At 39.6% G+C, this 23,248-nt stretch overlaps 2 protein-coding genes across 2 annotated transcripts in view; both read right to left on the bottom strand.

The window, feature by feature from the left end:
• Window positions 1-9,357: 9,357 nt before the first annotated feature.
• Window positions 9,358-16,751, bottom strand: trim35-12 (tripartite motif containing 35-12). Its single transcript, XM_046835579.1, has 6 exons — window positions 16,137-16,751; window positions 12,196-12,291; window positions 11,717-11,947; window positions 10,949-10,971; window positions 10,718-10,836; window positions 9,358-10,047 (listed from the first exon to the last, which is right to left on the bottom strand). Exons 1-6 carry the CDS (start codon window positions 16,659-16,661, stop codon window positions 9,488-9,490), a joined length of 1,554 nt encoding a protein of 517 aa, XP_046691535.1. The 5' UTR covers window positions 16,662-16,751; the 3' UTR covers window positions 9,358-9,487.
• Window positions 16,752-22,690: 5,939 nt separating this feature from the next.
• Window positions 22,691-23,248, bottom strand: part of gipc1 (GIPC PDZ domain containing family, member 1) — a 4,870-nt gene continuing 4,312 nt past the window's right edge. Inside the window, exon 6 of the mRNA XM_046834821.1 lies at window positions 22,691-23,248. This exon is cut by the window's right edge and continues 792 nt beyond it. The gene's annotated coding sequence lies outside the window, so the exon portion shown is untranslated.

Here is a 23,248-nt window from a genome sequence, read left to right on the forward strand (position 1 = left end):
GACGCATGTTTCCCCCCGGAGTGATCAAGTGCTTCATCCTGAAAACACAGGAGATGACTCATCGCCACCCCACCACTAATGGCACTCCAGTTGAAGCTTTGAAAAGCCATTACTTACAATTAGTCACGAATGCAATATTTAATTTCTCAGCCTCTAGAACTAAAGCAATGCAAATTTTTTTAAAATGGATTTCCGTTGCTGAGTCACAATCAATACAACGTTTACTATAGGACATAAAACAGATTTTCCCAGCGCTGGTAGAGCTGAAGTAAATATACACTGATTAGGAACAATGTTTATATTATACATGGGGCGTTGCTAGCATTGTGGTACTACACGCAGTGGCTAGCGTGTCCTATTACTGATAGGTGGCGCACATATCGCGGGCCGGCACAGAGACTGCTAATCAAGATGGCAGATGGTGAACGAAGATAAAGAAACCCGCAGACATCTAGAGAATACAGTGAGGAAAATAAGTATTTGAACACCCTGCTATTTTGCAAGTTCTCCCATTTAGAAATCATGGAGGGGTCTGAAATTGTCATCGTAGGTGCATGTCCACTGTGAGAGACATAATCTAAAAAAAAAATCCAGAAATCACAATATATGATTTTTAAACTATTTATTTGTATGATACAGCTGCACATAAGTATTTGAACACCTGTCTATCAGCTAGAATTCTGACCCTCAGAAACCTATTAATCTGCCTTTAAAATGTCCACCTCCACTACATTTATTATCCTAAATTAGATGCACCTGTTTGAGGTCGTTAGCTGCATAAAGACACCTGTCCACCCCATACAATCAGTAAGAATCCAACTACTAACATGGCCAAGACCAAAGAGCTGTCCAAAGACACTAGAGACAAAATTGTACACCTCCACAAGGCTGGAAAGGGCTACGGGGAAATTGCCAAGCAGCTTGGTGAAAAAAGGTCCACTGTTGGAGCAATCATTAGAAAATGGAAGAAGCTAAACATGACTGTCAATCTCCCTCGGACTGGGGCTCCATGCAAGATCTTACCTCGTGGGGTCTCAATGATCCTAAGGAAGGTGAGAAATCAGCCCAGAACTACACAGGAGGAGCTGGTCAATGACCTGAAAAGAGCTGGGAAAACCGTTTCCAAGGTTACTGTTGGTAATACAATAAGACGTCATGGTTTGAAATCATACATGGCATGGAAGGTTCCCCTGCTTAAACCAGCACATGTCCAGGCACGTCTTAAGTTTGCCAATGACCATTTGGATGATCCAGAGGAGTCATGAGAGAAAGTCATGTGGTCAGATGAGACCAAAATAGAACTTTTGGGTCACAATTCCACTAAACGTGTTTGGAGGAAGAAGAATGTTGAGTACCATCCAAAGAACACCATCCCTACTGTGAAGCATGGGGGTGGTAGCATCATGCTTTGGGGTTGTTTTTCTGCACATGGGACAGGGCGACTGCACTGTATTAAGGAGAGGATGACCGGGGCCATGTATTGCGAGATTTTGGGGAACACCCTCCTTCCTGGCCTACTAATCATCCCCTCATATTAATTGGCTATATCACTCTATCTCCTCTCCACTAATATGCTGGTGTGTGGTGGGCGTTCTGGCGCAATATGGCTGCCGTCGCATCATCCAGGTGGATGCTGCACATTGGTGGTGGTTGAGGAGAATCCCCCCTTTCATATGTAAAGCGCTTTGAGTGCTGCAGAAAAGCGCTATATAAATGTAACGAATTATTATTATTATTATTATTTCTTTAGTTAGAGCATTGAAGATGGGTCGAGGCTGGGTCTTCCAACATGACAATGACCCGAAGCACACAGCCAGGATAACCAAGGAGTGGCTCTGTAAGAAGCATATCAAGGTTCTGGCATGGCCTAGCCAGTCTCCAGACCTAAACCCAATAGAGAATCTTTGGAGGGAGCTCAAACTCCGTGTTTCTCAGCGACAGGCCAGAAACCTGACTGATCTAGAGAAGATCTGTGTGGAGGAGTGGGCCAAAATCCCTCCTGCAGTGTGTACAAACCTGGTGAAAAACTACAGGAAACGTTTGACCTCTGTAATTGCAAACAAAGGCTACTGTACCAAATATTAACATTGACTTTCTCAGATGTTCAAATACTTATTTGCAGCTGTATCATACAAATAAAGTACTTCGAGCACAGTGCGGTTAAATGAATGTGCTGCTTATAATAAGTTGTAACCTAAGTAACATCCCATTCCAGTTCCATACAGAGTGAGACAACTATTGGAGACACTTCCCCATGATCTATATTATAGGGTGAATCTGCCTTTATAGGGCACCAGATGAATTTAACGAAGTGGAGAAGAAAATGAGAAACATAATGAAAAATAGCTCCAGCAGTCAACCTTTGTATTATACACAAATATTGGCTTTGTGGATGCAGCATGTGGTGTAAATGTCCGTGATAGAGGTGAGAGTGACTCCGATGATCGTCTCAGCTGTCCTCACTATCCTCTGTATGGTCTTGCAATCCGAGACGGTGCAGTTCCCAAACCAGGCAGTGATGCAGCTGCTCAATGGTCCCTCTGTAGAACATGTTCAGGAAGTAAAGAAACTGCTGGGCTTTTTTAGGTGATCAAGCTGGTGTTGAGTGACCAAGTTAAGTTCTCCGCCAGATGAACACCAAGGATTTTGGTGCTCTTGATGATCTCCATGCAGGTTACATCGATGTTCAGTGGAGAATAGTCGCTCTGTGCTCTCCTGAAGTCAACATCCATCTCTTTAGTTTTGTCAACGTTCAGAGACAGTTTGTTGGCTTTACACCTGGCTGTTAACCGTTGCACCTCTTCTCTGTATGGTGACTAATCATTCTTGCTGATGAGACCCACCACGGTCGTGTCATCGGCGAACTTGATGATGTGATTCTAACTGTGCATTTCTCCACAGTTGTAAGTCAGCAGAGTGAACAGCAGTGGGCTGAGCACACAGCCTTGTGGGGCCCCAGTTCTCAGTGTGGTGGTGCTGGAGATGCTGTTCCGAGACTGAGGTCTCGCAGTGAGGAAGTCCAGGATCCAGTTGCACTGGGAGGTATTCAGGCCCAATAGGCTCAGATTCTCAATCAGGTGCTGAGAAATGAATATGTTAAATTCTGAGCTGAAATCTATGAACAGCATAATTTTAAATACAGATGTGATACATACGCAATGTAAACAACCGACAGGTAAATAACCACGGTGGGAAGCGCAGGGGGATTATTCGACTCAAGGCCGTGCATCAAAATCGTGTCATGCACCCATAACCCTGGATTTCCGTTCACATATAATTCAACAGTGTTTAAAGTGTGACCAATTTCCGGTAGCATTTAATTAAACAAATCAGCAAGACAATGCTAATAGCGCATCAGATAATAACAGCTAATCGTGTGTTTGCTTAGCACGAGCCATGTTACCGTTGTTTGGCCGTATTTTTCTCATTAACACCTGCTCAGAGCTGGAGCCAGCCCTGTTCCCTCCCTGCCAAAACAAACCAGTCGTAATGAGATCCTGCTGAAACGTGGCTCAAGCGACACAGGATCTGGTTCCGTCTTTCAGGCCAGGTTAAACATGTTGACAGTGTGTGTGTGTGTCTCATTGCTAAAGGAAGATCTCGTCTATGCCGCCCTAAACCAGGACTGAGTACACACTGATAACACAGCTCTCTGTGCCTCATTGCTACAAGGCTTTTCTAATTCTGTTTTTTTTTTCTTGATGTTTGTATCCGGATCATCATTCTGGATAATTTTATATATAATATGTGTATATAATAATTATTTACATCAAGAAATCACCACAGGAGGCGGCTCTTAGGGGGCCAATTACATCTACATTTACATTTATGGCATTAACAGATGCCCTTATCCAGAGAGATTTACAACTGAGCAGGGGAGGGTTAAGGGCCTTGCTCAAGGGCCCAGCAGTGGCCGCCCGGTGGTGGTGCGATTTAAACCTGTGACCTTCCAATCCAAATTCCAACGCCTGAGCTACCACTTCCACATCTAAATACCACATTGTAACTTCTTTACATACAAGTATTTATCCATCCATACATGGTTCTTCCCCAAACTGCCACATCCAGTTATCAGTCATTTCCTTTACTATCTAGAAAAAACTGGTTACAGTTTTTCTTAGTTGCTTTGGAGCATTTGTTGAATCATTCTTAATTTTTGCAAACCATAAAAACTATTTTGCAAAACAATGTGTACAAACAGCACAACACAATGGATTTCCTGCAAGAGCTTGAACTTTTCTCAAAATCCTTAGTTCATCTCTTAAAAGTAAGTATTTCTTTAAATCTCATTCCCATCAGAATAACAAGTCCTTTCATCATTGTTCACAAACAAAATCAAAATGTTTAGTTGTGTTGTCAGTATGACGGCGCACAGTTTCAGGATTTCTTGATATAAACTAGGGTTTGGATCTGAAAATTCACAAAGTTACATTTCTTCTGTGTCATCTATGAATTTCAACAGCACAAATGTACACATTTCTGTATGTGGAATATTGATTGTAGGAGACCTGACAGATTTCCTGGTTCTTTATCCATTTTCAAAAAATTCTAATTCTGCGTTTTGCTGTCTGTCGCCAATTGAAGGTTCACGAGATTCACCTTTGACCTGTTTTAAAGAACTAGTGGATCATTGGTTGTTCTGACGCTGTTCACTCGCCTTCAATAGTGACATTCAAGATTAATCTGCACAATTCATCAATTCAACACATTTACAAAAGAAAAATTTGATAGAAATGTTAGATGACAGATGATGACCATTTTGCATTTAATGATGTACACAGTGAACTGATGCTGAGATGTTTTGGGGGTTAAAACTATTCAGGTGAATCCAGTATAATGTATTTAGATCAACATGAACATAAACAACTGATAATGTAGGAAACAGGAGATAGTTTGTACACAATCAATTAAATAAATTAAATAAAGCATTAGAAATTTGTTTAAAGTTGTTTAAAAATGTTCTTATGATGTGCACATGTGACTCCATGTTGTGGAGGTTGAACAAGTAGTTTGAAAATTTAATTTCTGATCTGAGAAACAGTCCAAAGCAACTGAGGTAAGATTACAGATTGTTTTCAACAAATGTTTTATACCACAGCCAGAAGCCAGTTATTGATTTATTAAGGAAGTAAGAAACTGGAAAAAGTGTAAACTCATCTACCCTGAAAAATTCAGAATCCACTAAGTTTTTGTGCTGACACTGGATTTCTCGCCATAACGCCACCATATTAACAATTACTCACATTTGTTCAATCTATGTAAATGGAGGTCTACTGTACAAGTCCTCACAAATGAGCTGTTACTGTAGAACCATATTAGAACAGAATTTTACAGAAATGTTATTCTCAAAACTACTTGATTAACTTCCACATCACTTGTGCACATCATTAAAGCATTTCTCATCGCCCTGTGTGTGTGTGTGTGTGTGTGTGTGTGTGTGTGTGTGTGTGTGTGTGTGTGTGTGTGTGTGTGTGTGTGAGCATGAGTGTAGAAGAGTGTTTGTTAAAGGTTGGAGATGTGGTGGGGCATGAGAACATTGTCTCTGCCTCCATATGAACAGTGCTATTGTTGTTGTTTTTTAACAGTCTTGACAAAGTGACCAAATTGACCCACAAGGAATTGTTATTAATAATGAATGTATATTGGTTTCTCCCCTTAGGTCTCCTGCTAAAAAAGTCATGTTGTCCAATGTCCCCTGTCTCGGTACAGGCGAATCGTCTTCCGCATAAAGAAAATCCCTCTCGGCTGTAAGTCCCCACTGATTAAGCACTTTTAGAGGAATGGTTTTTATTGGTTTGAATGAAGGTCTGGATGAACTAAATGTGGTTTTTAAGTTTAGGATTGAGGGAAAATCTAATTAATGTTTTAAATGTGGTCAGATAGGACATCTTGTCCGGCACCTGTCCTGAAAGACCCAGACCCCAGTGTTTCCAAGCGACCGGGGCAAGACTCATCTGAACCTGCTGGAGTCGCTCCCCCTGCGGCTACAGCTCAGCAGGCTGCTGAAAGCCCCGCAACTGCTGCTGCACCAGAGCCCAGGGAGCACGAGCCCCAAGCTCAGACTGCAGCCCAGAGCTCCACTAGTGACAGACCCACCCCAGAGAAACCCTGCTCGGCCAAACCGGACATAAGAACCACCAAGTGGCAGAAAAACGTGTCAGTGCAAGAGTTGTTCCGGGACCGAAAACAGTTTATTCATGACATAAAACATTTTAGACAAGAAGGAGCTTTTACTGATCAAGACATTTTAGACTGAAGAAGCTGATAATGAAGGTCAACAGGGAAACTCAGATGAAGACTGATGGAGTTTGTGGTGTGTTTCACTTTGAGGTTTTTAGCATTTTTTTGGTTTACTTTTATTTCATTTTAACGAACAGGATCATCCACATTGTGAGTTTAAATATAAATGTAGCAAGGGAACATGGGAAAAGAATAAAGCTTTATGAGCTCATTAAGCAGAAACATTGATTGATGTGGTCTTGCTGCAGGAAACCCACAGTGATATCAGTAATGCTGCTGACTGGGTGAAGGAGTGGGATTGGTTGGCAATTTTAAGTCACAGCACATCACTTTTATCTTAATCGCCATTTTATTCCTGTTTATTACTCTGTAGAAGAAATTTCAAATGGAATGCTTTTAAAAGTAAGTGGGGTTTTTTTTCAAGGATGAGGTTTTTGGTTTTATCTGTGTGTACGCTCCCACTGGTGCAGTGGAGAGAACGAGATCTTTAGACAAACTCAACAATGTTATTTTAAACTGCAGCGCTGCAGAGTTTTTTATTTTGGAAGGTGATTTTAATTGTAGAATTATAATATAATATAATAATTGCAGAAAATGTAGACAGGAACCATGCAGAACCGAATGTATCTTCACGTGGACTCACTCTATAGACGACTCATGTGGACTCATTCTATAAATAGCTCTCCCTGGCGAGATTGGAGCAGTTTTATGGTTTTTATTTTTCCAGTAGGCATCTCAGATCACTGCATGGTTCAGTGAAAAAATAGCAGTGAGAGGTCAGGGACACAGGTAGAAGAGAAGAGCTTCCTCAAGGACCTGCCAAAGCTCACAGAGTCAGTGACCAGAGGAGCTGACACTGGCTGAGCTACATAAACCTCTCCAAGGCATGGAGAATGGGCAGGCGCCAGGTATAGATGGTCTCCTTGTGGAGTTTTTGAAGGCTTTCTGGGCAGTAATAGGGCAGGACGTGCTGGAGGTTCTAAGTGAGAGTGTGAAAGGAGGTCAGCTACCATTGAGCTGCAGGAGAGCCGTCCTGACCCTGCTGCCAAAAAAAAGAGACCTGACCCACCTGAAGAACTGGTGCCCGGTGTCACTACTGTGCACTAGCTGATGTCAAAAGCATTAGCCTTTAAACTGTCGAAGGTCATGAAGCAGATCGTTCATCATGACCAGACGACACTCCCTGGAGGCCTGGTGTGGAAAAAAGGGGGTTTTAAATACTTGGGTGTCTACCTGGGGAGTAATGAATTTTTACATAAAAACTGGGAAAGGGCACGACTGTGCAGGTGGAAGTGGATGATTCTAAAGATGTCCTATAGGGGGCAAAGCTTATGTGAGTGGATCCGCCACCAAACCTGATAGCGAACATCCAGGTTCTGCTAATGGACTTCTTTTGGGATGGTCTGCACTTGATTCCACAGACTGTATTCTTTATCTGCCCAAGGAGGAAGGAGGGCAGGGGCTGGTTCATCTCGCCAGCAGAACTGCAGCCCTTCGCCTTCAGTTTATCCAGAGACTCCAAACTGGGCCCAGGAACCTGGATCTCTCTGGATTACCAGTCTTTTACCACAGACTTTTTGTATGGACATTTCAGTGCGACCACCCAGACACTGTCCAACGCAAAATGCTGACCATGATACCATCATAATCTTCTTCAGACTAATAAAATCTGATTTTCACACTAAATTATCACACACCCCTCCCCCTCCCCCAACCTTCAACTGTCATGTCTGATTTTATTTGTCTATTAATCATTTTATTTATTCATCTATTTTCTTAACTAACAAGTCAATCTGCAACCATCTGGCATTTAGCATGACTTAAGGATTTAGGACTGTAAAAAGTACAAAAAGTCTCTCTCTCTCTCTCTCTCTCTCTCTCTCACCTTCTCTCTGGATGAACTTCCCTTCATTAGGAGACCACTCTGTGTGAGGATGGATTGCAAATTGCAACGTTTTGCATTTAAGCACCTCAACAATAATGGAACTGGAATGAGTTGACATTCAGGTGATGAGGATGAGGATGAGTACTATTTTGAGTCTGGTTCCTCTCAAGGTTTTCTTCATTAAGTCTCGGGAGTTTTCATCGCCACAGTTGCCACTGGCTCAATCATTACAGATAAACTTACAATTATAAGGAACAAACTTAGAGACACTAAACTTATACACTGTAATTTCCGGATTATTAAGCGCACCCAAATATAAGCCGCACCCACTGAATTTTACAAAGATGTTTATTGTGAACATAAATACGCCGCACCTGTCTATAAGCCGCAGGTGTCTACACTGAAACTAATAAACTTTACACCGGCTTTAATGAAAGACAGTGTCTGTTACACGGCTTGTATCTAAACAGTAGCCTACCAAGAAAGTGATTGTTCACTGTCTTTCTCCTTCCTTTCACAACAATTTCTCTAGAGAGTTTTTCTTTTGGCATCGACGTGCGTTTAAAAGTCACCATCGGTGAAGCTTTTCTCCCGATGCCGTGCAGCTCAGAACACAGGTGAAGTGTTTTTCATGCCCGGTTGTTTTCAGCGTGACGTCGCATTTCCTGTAGACAGTCCGAGTGAGCGGCAGGTCAAACGTCAGAGGAACATCATCCATATTTATGATGTGCTGCAGGCCGATTCAGTGGGAGCGTGAACCTGAACCTGTTAGGCAATTTCATTAGTCTAATGTTATGGGTTTCAGGTTTTTGGTGGCATGAAGCTTGTGAAACCGGGAAAAACCCATATATTAGCCGCTTCATTGTTTAAGCCGCGGGGTTCACAGCGTGGGAAAAAAGTAGCGGCTTATAGTCCGGAAAATACAGTACCCTTTTATAAAACTTTAGAACCTCTTGAACTCCGTAAAGCTGCTTTGAGGCACAGGGCATTGTTAAAAGTGCTCTACAAATAAAAATTGAATTGAAATGAAGTAAATGTGAGGTAGACGTGAACTAGTTTGAGGTCTTGCTAGCTGCCTATGTGACCAAACACTTAAGATAATGATAGCATTCAACTATTTTACTATTTTTTTATTGATACTATTTAGAGACATGAGCAGGTACGAGGTAGACATTGAGGAACCAAAAATGTATATATTCAAAAAGAATTTGACACTTTATTTCATACAAATATAATCGTTTATTGGTTATTTTACCCTCAATACAAATAATAAAATTTTCCAGAGCACTCTGATTACTTTGAGTCTGATTTAGTATGTACAGCAGATCCTTTTTATTTATTTCTTGAATCAAAACAACGTTGTTACCAGATGGCGCTGTTCCACATGGCTACTTTAACTGGGCAGATCTTTAGAGGACCCGGGTTGCTGCCATTGATGTTGGCGCCAGGGCAGAAGAAAGGGAACATTCTCTCTGTAAAGCGATCACAGAAAGTGTAGATGGGTGTCAAGTTCATGGGGTTGGAGAAGCTCACCTCACCGGCGTCGTAGTCCAGCTTTACTCTGACCCTCTCGAGGCGGCCGCTCAGCTTGAGCTGTGTGGGCGGAGATGTCATGGCCGTGTACGAGCCATCCGAAAGCGCTATAGTCCAGAAACCTGCCTCTGGACCTCCAGAGACTTTCCCCTTCCTGGCTATAGACTCCTTCACTACGCCGACAACCCAGTCGTTGTTGTCCTTCACCTCCACCTCCCAGGCGTGGCGTCCCGAATCGAAGCCATTGGAGCCTAAAACGAAGACGAAGTGGTCGAAGCGTTCGGGGTTGTCAGGAAGCTTCTGCATCACGCCGCTGTTGCTGACTTGGGTCAGGTTTTTGCTCAGTGTCAGGCAGGGGTAGGCTGTGTTGGCATCCAGAGTCACCGGAGCTAAGAAATGGATGTGAGAAGATGTGATCGTTAACAAACTATTCCTAACATCTTTACTTTATATTTTGGGTCAAAATGCACTTTATGGACCAAAGTATTAGGACACGACTTTTCCAGTCATATGTGGTTCTTCCCAAAACTGTTACCACAAACGTGGAGGAACTAGGAGACCCAAACCTGTTCCACATTGCTACTGTGCAGTTCCAGGAAAATCTGCTTCCCATGTCTTGGAGTGGAAGATCTCCTGCTATAGAGCTCCAACCCTAATGAACAGCTTTGGGGTGACTTTTTTACACTGATGGAACCCCCTCACCTCACCTGACACAAAGTCTACAGGAACATCTTCCCAGAAGAGTGGAGCTTATTATGAAAGCAAATGGGGACACATGAGGTTTTATCAAAAGGTTTCGAGACTGGTTACACGCCAACTGATTGCATGAGTTCTTCAGCGGAAAAACCATGATCTCACTCCTCCACTACTCGCCAGATTATTCACCGTTTTGACCTGATTGTAGAGATCCAGCAGGAATGGAAGAAGGTTTTCCAGTACAAATCACATTGTACCTTATATGTCTTATATTCAATTGTGTGTGTGTGTGTGTGTGTGTGTGTGTGTGTGTGTGTGTGTGTGTGTGTGTGTGTGTGTGTGTGGTTGTGTGGAGAAGCTTACTGTATTCCACCATGGCCTGCATGTTTTCCCACAAGCTGAACTTCAGAGAGCTGACGTGTCTCGCCACATCGATGAGAGCACCCGGAACTTTCTCCGGTTCATTAAAGGTCAAATGTGTCCTGCAATCACCAGATTCACTCTGTAGATTCTGTACTTTTATAATATAACGTATAATATATATAACGTAGGAACTCTATATTATATGCAGAATGTCCAGGCGTTCACACTTACCTCTTTTTTATGTTCTTGTAGTGCTGCAAAGAAAAAGAAAAGAGAAAACACCAAAGTCAACGAGTCAGCGTTTTTTCAAAATTGGCTGAATTAATTTATGATGAGCTTCTTTTATATTTTTAACACGGAAAAGAAAATCTTCCCAAAGAAATTCATAAAAAGAATAATAATAATAATAATAATAATAATAATAATAATAATAATAATAATAATAATAATAATAAACCATCAGAATAAAATAAGTGAGAGAAAATAAATAACATTAAACATAAATATAAGAACTCAAGATGTGTTTTAAAAAATAATAAAAATCATACAGAATATAAACAAATTTAAACAGGAGATCAATTTTAAGCACTAGGTACTTGCACATAATAATAATAATAATAATAATAATAATAATAATAATAAGTAACACATGCACGAAAAAGAAAAAAAAACAATTTTATTGTATAGAAAATGTAGAGTAAAATAAACAAATAATAAAAATGCACTAAATAAAAAGGGACAGAAAAAGAAAATCTAAAAAGTATATATAAGAACTAAAAATAAGAAAAGAAAAATCCTGTCAAATATAACACTCTCATAATAATAATAATAATAATAATAATAATAATAATAATAATAATAATAATAAAATGGGAAAATAGACAAGTAATAAACAAAATATAAATAAAATAAAGTTATTTATTTTAAACAGAAAATGTTGCTATAGTAAGATTTATTAGTAATGTGTTGAAATTGAATTGTGAAGAAACGTTCACGTACCTGCAGGAACACAGAGTCGCTGTTGGCGATTTCGTCGTCTATGGTTCTGACAGCGTGTGAGAAGTTCAGAATATCTCTCGAGAGGTTGTCTGTGTTTTTCTTCATCAGATGCAACTTCTCCTCCTCTTCCTCAGACAGGAGAGCGATCCTCGCCCGCTCCTGTTTCTCCAGGAACTGTCTGATCTCTGCGAAATCCTCTCTGATCTGTTTCTCTGCCTGCTGCCTTTGGTTCTGTTCAAATGCACAACAAACATCACAGAAGAAAAAACGTTTATTATATTTTATCTTTTATTCCTAATTCAATGGGAATAATCGGCTCTTATAACCTGGTGAATGTGTGTATAACTACATCACTTTATTTAAGACTATTACAGCCATCGAAATGTGTTAATTAAATTCAATTGTTCTGCTTTCTGTTCACATGCAGCTCTCACTGTGAAACCTGGTTCTGGAAGCTTCTATCAGATCTCTGGTGTTACCTTGATGTGTACGGTGATGTCGTCCCTCTCCTGCTTGGCCTCATAAAGCCGACGGAGACTTTTCTTCATCGGCGCCAGCTCCTGCTTCAACTCCGCCTAGAAAGAGTACACGACCGAGCCTTATTAAATCTGGAGCAGTAAAAAGGGATGAATATTTCAGTTTTATAGGAAAATAAAAATTTGGTTAAAAAAAAGCTTAACTCTATTAATATTTCTTTGTTATTTATATATTTATTTTTATTAAGTGCTTTGAGATGCAATTATTAAAGGTGCTATATAAAATAATAATAATTAATAATCTTTCTATCTATCTATCTATCTATCTATCTATCTATCTATCTATCTATCTATCTATCTATCTATCTATCTATCTATCTATTTATCTATCACCTATATGTCTGTCTTTGTATGTCTGTCTTTGCCTATCTGTCTGTCTGTCTGTCTGTCTGTCTTTATCTATCTATCTATCTATCTATCTATCTATCTATCTATCTGTCTGTCTGTCTTTATCTATCTATCTATCTATCTATCTATCTATCTATCTATCTAAAACTTGTGTGGTGTTCTATTACTTTGCTATGTTTGATATTTCTTTATATTGTCATCTGGAATGTAACCTATGATTGAAAATGGGAAGAAAACTGGTCACTATAATTAATGAAACACAATGAATTATAAGCCAAAATTCTGTCTTGCAACTCTTTTCACCCAAAATGAAAAAAAATAAGGCGTTCATGGTGTCCTTGTGTACAGTATAAACTCAAGAGTTCCTCTAACGTTCCTGTCAGGTTCTATGGACAGCTACAGGCTCATTGTTCGCAACATGGTTCTACCTGGAAGCCTCTCTGAACGAGACCACTGTCTATACATAGGGATCTTGATGGATTTTTTTCTCCTGGAGAGACAGAAGAACACTTGATGCTAGATGGTGACCTGGATCATCTTTTTAATCAACATTGATTCGATTTGTTAATTTGTGTGTAGAATTTGGGTCCAGGGTGTGTTTTAAAACTCGAACGAGAGTTCCTGTAAACACCTTTACCTCCAGAATGATCTGTATGTTTTGTGTTAAACGTTTCAGCTTGTTGTGAAAATACACTGTGCTGGAACGGAATGATAGGGGACAGACGGGGATACACACACACACACACACACACACACACACACACACACACACACATCACATGCTCAACATGTGCAGGCTACATTATGATTGGTCAGAAGTTGTTGATTCGTTTTCCATCACAGCAGCCCAGACTGTGGTGCAACTGCAAATCTCACACTTTTAATGTCGTATGGTTTCTATAGCAACAATTGAACACGGCGGATGTGTCACAAATGATTTATTTATTTTGTTTAACTAGGGACGTTTATTTGATACTCATTGATCAAGTCTCCTGGTGGTTAAGGCATTGAACTTTTGATCAAAAGATCATGAGATCGAATCCCAGCCACACCAAGATGCCACTCCAGGGCCCCTGGGTAAGGCCCTTAACCCCATAGCTGCTCAGTTATATGAGATAAATATAAGACGCTCTGAATAAGGGCATCTGGCAAAGTGCCATACATGTAAAAAGTGAAGGTCGGACATTAACTGTAAACAGATTTAAAGCTAATGTCTCATAATTGTTTTAGAACATTGCTGGTGGAAGCTCAGTGGTTAAGGCATTGGTTTCCGAATCAGAGGGTCACAAGTTCAGTTTATATGTATACAATTACAACCATTGAAACTGAAAAACATGCAACCCAGATGTCAAAGGCTCAAACCTCATCACCACTAAGCTGTCACTGCTGGGTCCTTGAGCACGGCCCTCGACCCTCACCTTCCAAGTACCAACGAAACCTCTGGATGTAATCTGGGCCCTTTCTGCATTCCAGAGCTGCCTAAAATAATCCTACTTCTGAATGAAGTTCTGTTCAATGGAAGGACTCTCGCTGTCGCTGAGGATGCTGACACATAAACAGCCTAAAGGTCCATGGGCATGTTGGTTCTTCCACTTAAGAACCATGAAGATGGATTTGGACTGTAATCAATATAACACAGTCTGCCATAATGGTTTAGGACTGCAATCACCATGAACAGTTTTGCATTCGAGTCTCCATCAGTGAAAAATTTATAACCTCTACTTTGAAGGAAATGTAATAAATGGACAATCGGTATCACTCAAATGAGAATGGGTTCCATTGTGAGGCTGGTTCTCTCAACGTTTGTTCCTCAGGGGGTTTTTCCTGTTGCTGTCGCCCCTGGCTAGGTCAGTGGGAGTAAAACTTATAGGGACTAATTCATGATGCAGAAATCTTTAGTTTAATTTGTATTATAAAGCTGGTGAATTATGTAAAACTGATTTAGGACAATGTCTACAAATAAAATAAATTTGAATTAAATTCTAATTGATGTGAAGTTTATGGAGAATAACTCCTGGGCCACAACAATAACCAGCACACATCTTTGATTTATTTCCTCTAACATTGTGACAGAATGTTTTATTCCTTATGGAACTTTTTCGAAACATAATTGTAAAAAAATATTTTAAATTTTTTTTTTAAATAAGTAATTATTTTTATTTTATGCTGTTATTTATCCCTTGCTTTGATCTTTTCTTCCTGAAATAAAATCCCCAATTGTGCCCTTCTTGTGAAGAACACAATGCAGTGCCCGATAGGTTCCCTTGTGTATGGAAACCATTAGCGAATGCATGACTCGGTGCCTTACAGGCTCCTATTACAAGCTTAACATGCCCTAATGGGAGCCTTTTCAGTGGAGAACACATGATGCAGTGCCCCAAAGGGTTTTCTGCATGCAAGAGAACAAAGACATGCCCTATAGGGTAGACTTCCAGTGGAGAAAGCATGATGCAGTGCCATATAGGCTCCCATAAACTCCCATAGACATCAGGGGCGTCCAATCTTTTCCTCAAAGGGCTGGTGTGTGTGCAGGTTTTCATTCCAACCAGTTTAAATCTAAATTTATTTTAAATGACTATCAGGTGTAGCTGAATGGTTGGAATAAAAACCTGCACCTGGACCTTTGTGGAAAAGATGAAACACCCCTGAATTACCCCATCCAGGTTTCACTTCCTAGAACCCTGTGTGTTTAAGAAGTGCACTTTTATACTCATATGATTTCACGTCCTCCGCAGTTAAGGCACAACAGTGACTCTCTTCCTGAAGATTCACAGGAAAAACAACTTACAAGAGGATCTGCTGTTGTCGTACTATCACTGCGTTAGTGTTAAGTATCACTGTATAGTACACCGGTTGCTCCGTAACAGACAATACCTTAATATATAAAACATTTTTAAAATTTTATATTTTATATTAAAACCTTAATACTTTAATAGTTTAACAAATCACTTGTTTATATTTTGTAAACTATATTATATACATTTATTTATGCACCATAAGGACTTAATTTCGTTGTACGCTGTGCAATGACAATAAAGAACTGTCTGTCTGTCTGTCTGTAGAACACGGAGTTACGTTAACTTGGAATTTCACAATCCAACCCTTATGTTCCTGAAGAACATGTCAAGAACCTTTCTGTTCTGCTTTTTTCAGTTATAAAACATTTCTGTTGTTTTACAAGTCTGATAAAACTGGTCTACAAACGTTTGGAATTTATCAACTTCTGAGATTAAATGTGTTCATTCTTAAATATTTTGTTTAGTTGAATTAGAAAACAGATGATAAAAGTGAGGTTGGCTAAAGTTTTTAAGATATTTCACGATTTGATGACCACGATGCCTTGTAACTTCTCAACAAAGTACGGTAGAACAACGAAAATGGTACAATATGAAAGTTTATAAAGACAGCCAAAATGCGCCGTTTAGATACCAAATAAAAATGGAACCTTGTGTCTGATGTTAACAGCGTTTTCATGTCCTGCTGTCCCCCATCAGGTAAATGCAAGAAGCTCGTTGGGTTTGCGCCCCGAAGCTCACCTTTAGATCATGCGCCGCTTCCTCCATGGGACACACTCGGTGGCCTTGGTGCTTCCTGGAGGTGTGACAGACGCAGCAGAGCAGCTCCTCGTCGTCGTGGCAGAAGAGTTTGAGCGGCTCTCTGTGGGTGGTACACAGGTCTAACTGCCTGGCCATGGTGCCGGGCGACGATGGCGGTGTGGTCAGTCCTTTCTGCTCCTGCACGAGTGTCTCGCACACGTTCTTCAGCACGAGGCTGACTGTCGGCTCGGTGAGCGAACACCTCCTGCGGCACACAGGACACTCGCGCTTGGGCGCCTTCTTGTTCCAAAACTGGTTCAGACAGTTCCGGCAGAAGCTGTGGCTGCAGCGCAGGACTACGGGGTCTGCGAAGATCTCGCAGCATACTGGACATGACAGCTGGTCCTCTACGGCCGAGCGGGAGCTCGAGGTCAGAGCTCGGGGGCGCAGAACCGCCATGACTTTGGGGTTCAGGAGCACGCCGCCTCTCCCGGGCTGAGACGAAGCTCTGGGTCTTAAAGGCATCACTCAGACGTCTGGGTTGTAAAAGGCAAAACTGGCTTGCTTCACGGGACACTCATAACGCACCACAGGAATGGAAAAAAGGTTGTCTTTTTGCATATAGCTGCCTTTATATATGCTCACTCAACACCATCCAGTATCTGACGGACCAGGAAGCAACTTGCGTCATTCTGAGGGAAAACAACCAGCACTTGGAGATGTTTGCTGTAAACAGTAATGTTTTGGAGACTCGGCCGGTGTTGACTATAGATGAACTAGTTGATCTTTGCTCAGGGCATCGAACAGAACATGCAGAACATTTACGCATCCTGCAACGTTGGCCATCTTACATAAACATAGCTTCACCAAAAATGTAACTAGCATGTCTGAGACGTTCACAAGCGCCAGATGATCTTAATGCAAGCCTGTATGTAGGTTCAGTGTGAACATTTTCACTAATTGGAATAAAATCCTTATAACTTCATTAACAAACTACATGGACCAAAGTTTTGGAATCGTATGTGGGTCTTCCACAATCTGTTACCATAATTTCAGAGGCACACAATTTTACAAGATGCCTTTGGATGCCTGACGTACACAACTAAAAGACCCAAACATGACAATTTCCCTATCCACAAAGCCAGCGCTACAAGGATAGGGGTTGGAGTTGAAGATCCCGCTACAGAATGAACCCTTTTTGACGCTGACTGCACCCCCAGACCTCCTCCCCTCACCTACATCAGTACCCGACTTTACTAACACTGTTATAGCTGAAAGACTAAAACAAATCTCCACAAAATTTAGTGGAACATCTTCCCAGAAGAGTGGAGATTATTACTCTGGTCTACAAGGATAAAGCCTGGGAAATAAAAGTAGCAAAATTTTACCAAAATTGGGTCACTAATAAAGAGTGTCAATTGGTTCATTACCAAGATACAGCTTCAGATCAAAAGTTCTTCAAAATAATTAAAAAATTGAAGGTGGTGTGTGTGATTACGATTCATCACTTTTCTGCAGAATGTGATATAGTAATGAAAGTTTCTATTCATTTATTGTTTTTTTTGGTTGGTCCCATTGCTGTGTAGCTTCCCAGACTATTAAAATATAACTTCAAAATTATACAGTTTTAAAGCTTATAAAATATAATGTAAATATCAGATAATTACAGAATGCAATCTTCCATCAAAATTCCACAAAATTCCATCTTTATTTGGTATCTGAACGGTGCTTTTTGGTCTTTATAAACTTTGATTTGGTACAATTTTCATTGTTCTACCGTACTTTGTTAAGAAGTTACAAGGCATCGTGTTTATCAGACGCCCCCTCCATAATTGTGTATAGATAATTATAAATATCAGTTATTTTAAATAAATAACTTTAGCCAACCAGCACCTTTTTAACTTGAGTTCTAATTTAGCCACTAAATATGTAAGAAAGAATTAACACATTTATCACGGAGGTCAATCATTTCCCAAAATTTGTAGACCAGTGTTATAAGAGGTGGCATCAAAAAGTTTTGCACTCTTCAAAATAATCCCCTTGCACTGCAATACAGCGCTCCCAGCGTTCCTGCCACGTCTGGAACATGTCCTGAAGTCAAATGTTGTCAAAAAGGCGACCTTTGATCTGGAGCTTTACTTTCTCGAAGAGGTGCAGAAGTGAGATCATGTGGATCGCTCTCCGAACAATCATGCACGAGTTGTGGAACGGATTTGACATTTTCGGGGGTTGAGCTCATTGAAGGTCTTCCTGATCTCTCGTCGTCCTCCAGTGATGTTCTTCCGCTCTCTAACTGACTCGTTGCAGCATCGCCGTATGTCAAACGTATGTCATTTTAAATGTTTTTCTGTGAAAGATCTGCCCGGTTTTACACGGAATATCGCTTTCGCGCTTTGTTCCAACTCGCTGTCCATGATGAAACCACAGACGTGGTAACGCACGTGGTCAGAACAGCACTAGTTAGGCAGCGTCACCTGCTTTGAAGTCCCAGAAAACTTTACACATTGAAAATAAAATTGGCTACAATCAATAGATCGCTCTGTAAAACAATAGATACATTTACGGCATTTGGCAGACGCCCTTATCCAGAGCGACTTACAACTAAACAGGGGAGGGTTAGGGGCCTTGCTCAAGGGCCCAGCAGTGGCAGCTCAGTAGTGGTGGAATTTTAACCTCTGACCAAAGTCCAATGCCTTAAACACCGATAGCTCAAGCTACATTTTGGTTGTAAGAAAAGAATAAAAATTTTAAATATAGTATATAATATAAATATAGAATTACGAGTGGTAAAGTCAGAACCCCAAAAAGATATACAGTGGCTTGCATAAGTGTTCATTACAACACTTCAGAAGCCACACGATTAGTTAAAAGTGTCACATGAACCTGATATACACTTACTCACCTATTCCTGGAAGAGCCCACAGGTTATTAGAGAACATCAGACTTATACAGATACAAAATAAACAGCATCATGAAGAGCAAGAAGCATCGTCAAAACAGGTACGGAAACAAAATCAAAAGGTGACGAAGCAACAGCAGCAGAAGTGAGTTTGCATGTTTCTCTAACGAGGTTGAGAACGTGTCCTATTCAACTCCATTCAAAATAACCTCAAATTAGTTATTTTATAGAAATATAAAACAAGGTGTATATACAGTATATATATATATATATATATATATATATATATATATATATATATATATATATATATATATATTTGGGCTGTCGATCAAAATATTTAATCGTGATTAATCGCCTGATTGTCATGAGTTAACTGCTGATCAATCGCAACTTAAACCATACTTTTAGAACAGATACAAATGTGTGATTAAGTTGCGATTAATCATTGTTGTCATTAGTTAGCTGGTGATTAATCGCAACTTAATCGCACATTTATATCTGTTCCAAATGTACGTAAAATTAATACTTTTCAAGTTTTTAATATTCTACATCAACATGGTCATGGACAAATATTGATGCTTTATGCAAATGTATGTTTATTATTAGTGAAACCAGATTCAACATAGAGCATGAGGATAAAATTTATTATGTTTATATATATATATCTGAGTAAAGAAAGGATATCATGAGTAAACGTGTGTTGAATTTTAAAATTTTGCATCCTTTATATATATTTTTTAATATTTGTAATAAAAATGGTCAAACAGAATTTTAAGGCGAGTGCGTTAATTAGTGTAAAATACATTCGTATTAACGAACACATTCTAACAGCCCTAATATACATATAATGTACACAAGCATAAATTATATCCATGTTTATCCATACAGCAATCATCTATTTGCTTAAATCAGATCTTTTTTCTCTTATTAACTGTAAGCATAATAACATACAGTTCCAGTTCTATGATAAATATGATTATTTTAGATAAATGTAAAGATAAATTAGACAAACTGGAGGAAATGGACGGAGCTAACAGGAGCTTTATTATTCGAATTCTAAATCTAACAAACCAAATATAAAACAAGTAAAGAAAATCTTAAAAATTTTTATCCATTTTGTCAGTTTTGCTCTGCAAACATTAATGACAGCTTGTCAGTGTTGGGAAGAGACCGTGGTATAAAGTGATAATCTACAGCTAAGCTACAGTGAGGTGCTTCACCATTTAAATGCTCTCTGCTTCATCTCGGGCTGTTCTTCTTTTTACCTCCACATCATTCATTAAATCCTTTAAATCTAGATGGATTATTTCATACCTATAATATAGTGATCCTGACCACTTACATTTATGCCATTTGACTTAGAACTGAGCAGTTGAGGCTCAAAGGCCCAACAGTGGCAGCTTGGGATTTGAACTTGTGACCTTCTGATCCTAATGCTTTAACGACTGAGCTACCACCTTCCCCACCTACCACTTCTGACATCACGTCATGATGTCTAAATTCAGGTTGAAGTTCTTATCATTTGGAAGCCACTCACTCCTCTAGTCCACATTAGAGTGGTGCATCCCCATAACTGCGCCTGATGCAATTCATGTCTCGACGCATAGCCAACAATACGATCCATAAAAGCTACATATGTAGCAGCTTCTGATGTGATGCGGTACGATTCAACACAATGCGATAAAATGAAAAAATTAATAAAATGATGCTCTGCAATTCAATGTGGTACAGATTTTTATTTCTTCGGTTCAGACAGACATCGAATCAGAAATGTACTTAAGTGCCGTCTGACTTCTAACGCATGGCCCCTTTCACAAACACGCCTTTTGTAGCTCAGAAGAAAAAAAGTAGAAATAAAACCAGACGTTGTTTTCCTGTTGTGTCTGCAGGAAGTTACAGCTCTACCTCTGCCATGTTAATCTGTGTTCTACATGACTCTCAGGACACGCCTCGGTCTCCGTAGTGTTGCGATACGCCGTATTCAGCAGCGAGAAACTGTTTATTGAGGAGAAATTGATCTATATATATTAAATATTGCTCACAAATTATTGATGACTTGTAAATAATAAAAGTATAGAACAGTATTGATAATTACATATTTTTTATGTATATCATATAAAATATATCATATAAAATCTGTTTTAAAAAAACGATGCGTCACGATGCAAATGCCAACTTGTATCTGATGCACACCATTTTAAACCGATGCACCGATACAAATCGCTAAACCTTAACATCCCTTAAGTACATAGAAAACCTGAATATACAACAAACTAGCGTTAATGCTAAAACTCCATAACCTTCGAAGTTGCCATGAACGGTTTCACACCGTAAACATTGAATAAACCCAACAAAATACTCATTTACATTTTCATTCCCTTATAATACAGCTACAAAATAGACTTCTATACAATCCATGTTACCCAGAGGAGGAGGTCCAGTTCTTCACGTCTCCTCTTTAGATCATCTCAGGGAGTTTTTCTCTCACCACATTCACCTCAGGATTTCTCAGGCATAATGTATTCATTTAAAACTTTTCTCCTTCGATTCATTTCAGTAAAAGTTGCGTTGTGACAACGTTCATTGTCAAAAGTGCTTTTCAAATTCAATTATACTAAGATTTCCTTTTAAGCCCCTCCCCCCCACAAATGAACCACACTGGAAGCAAATGAGACGGTTTGCTTTAATGAAGTAGAGAAAAAGTGTGTAACGGATAAACGAGTAAAACCTCCTAAAGACACGTAAAAGGTCTTCGACAGTCCGACGAGACGTTTGAACAGTGTAACGTTGTAACAGTGTTTTTGTAACAGCATTGATCATCGATTAAAAAAAAAAAAAAAATCTTTGTCTATAATACAATGAAATGACGTGGGAACGATAAAAACCGATGGCGATACATTTGTGTAAAAAAAAAAAAAAAAAATTCCAGCTCAATTTTTGGACAAAGAACAGTAAAGATTCTAAACAGAGCCACCAGAAGAAAAACCCCGTCTAGAACCTTAATACAGAGATTGGAACAGAGTGAGAAAAGAAGTGACCTTTTTAATCCTCCTTTTGAAACCCTTGAATAATACCATCATACACAGAGACATTACTGAGAAAATATAATACTACACCTACAATATTGCATGAGTAACAGTTTAATACTGATCCTTGGTTTGGCAATAGACTGTGGAGGAGGTGGGTGTGTGTTTGGGGGGTCTTATAATGACGTCTCGTGTTTTCTACAATCTTAGTGAGACTAGGGAGTTAATTACATGCCAACAGTCTCACTTTTTTGTTGTTCGTTTAATTCTAAGCAGGTTTGTGCGATTTTTTTTTTTCTCTTTTTAAAAGAATTGGGGAAAATGTTGAAATCATCTGAGAGGAAAAAAATAAACATCTAACTAATAACAACATACAGTTCCAGTTTAATACCAGTGGAGAGATCTACTGTAAACATTTCCAAATGATCTGACTGAGCTACATTCAATTTTGTATTAACTTGTATGGTGAATACGATGATTTTGAGAAATGGGTCAAGTGTGTGTGTGTGTGTAGTCTCTATTTAATTTAAGGTGCTCCACTCTTCTGGGAAGATGATCCACTAGATTTTGTGGAGATTCATTCAGCCACAAGTGTGTTAGTGAAGTCAGGTACTGATGTAGGTGAGGTGAGGAGGTCTGGAGTGCAGTCAGGGTTCACATCCATTCCAAACATGTTCAATAGGATTTGGAGCTCTATAGCAGTAGATCTGTCACTCCAACCCATGTAAACAGATCTTCATGGAGCCGGATTTTCTCATGATACAATCACTCTGTGAGAAATTTTTTTGTTCTTTTCGATGAGATTGTGAGAAAATTGGAGTCCCGATCATAAAATTGAGATCACAGAACAATAAAACCAGACTCTTAGAACTTCCAAACTCCATACCAACTCCTTCAGCTCAGAACATGGAGATATCTGTCCTACTGTGAAATTAAATTCGAAAAAATTCAGCCATAAATATTCACCATTTGAAAAGTTTACAGTATTTCTACACTTACGAGGTGAAAAAAGCCAACGATTGTTGTGTGTGTGTTTGGAAGCAGTCGGATGTCTTGTCTAGAGACGCCATCCATCGTACAGGCAGGACGTGGAGTCAGGAAGAGAAATTATAAAACAAGTGTGAAATGTGACTGGACACAATTTCAGATGGTTTTGAAAAGAATCGCAAAAATCGTGTGTGTGT

This window comes from Silurus meridionalis, chromosome 22, assembly GCF_014805685.1.
Source record: "Silurus meridionalis isolate SWU-2019-XX chromosome 22, ASM1480568v1, whole genome shotgun sequence".
Lineage (NCBI taxonomy): Eukaryota > Metazoa > Chordata > Actinopteri > Siluriformes > Siluridae > Silurus > Silurus meridionalis.

Excerpts from the sequence above, each read along its gene's own strand:
- trim35-12 (XM_046835579.1), bottom strand. The coding sequence starts at position 16,661 with ATGCCTTTAAGACCCAGAGCTTCGTCTCAGCCCGGGAGAGGCGGCGTG. Across the intron at positions 12,292-16,136 it reads AAGCGGCGCATGATCTAAAG|GCGGAGTTGAAGCAGGAGCT; the intron begins GTGAGCTTCGGG and ends TACTCTTTCTAG. Across the intron at positions 10,837-10,948 it reads TACAAGAACATAAAAAAGAG|GACACATTTGACCTTTAATG; the intron begins GTAAGTGTGAAC and ends TGGTGATTGCAG.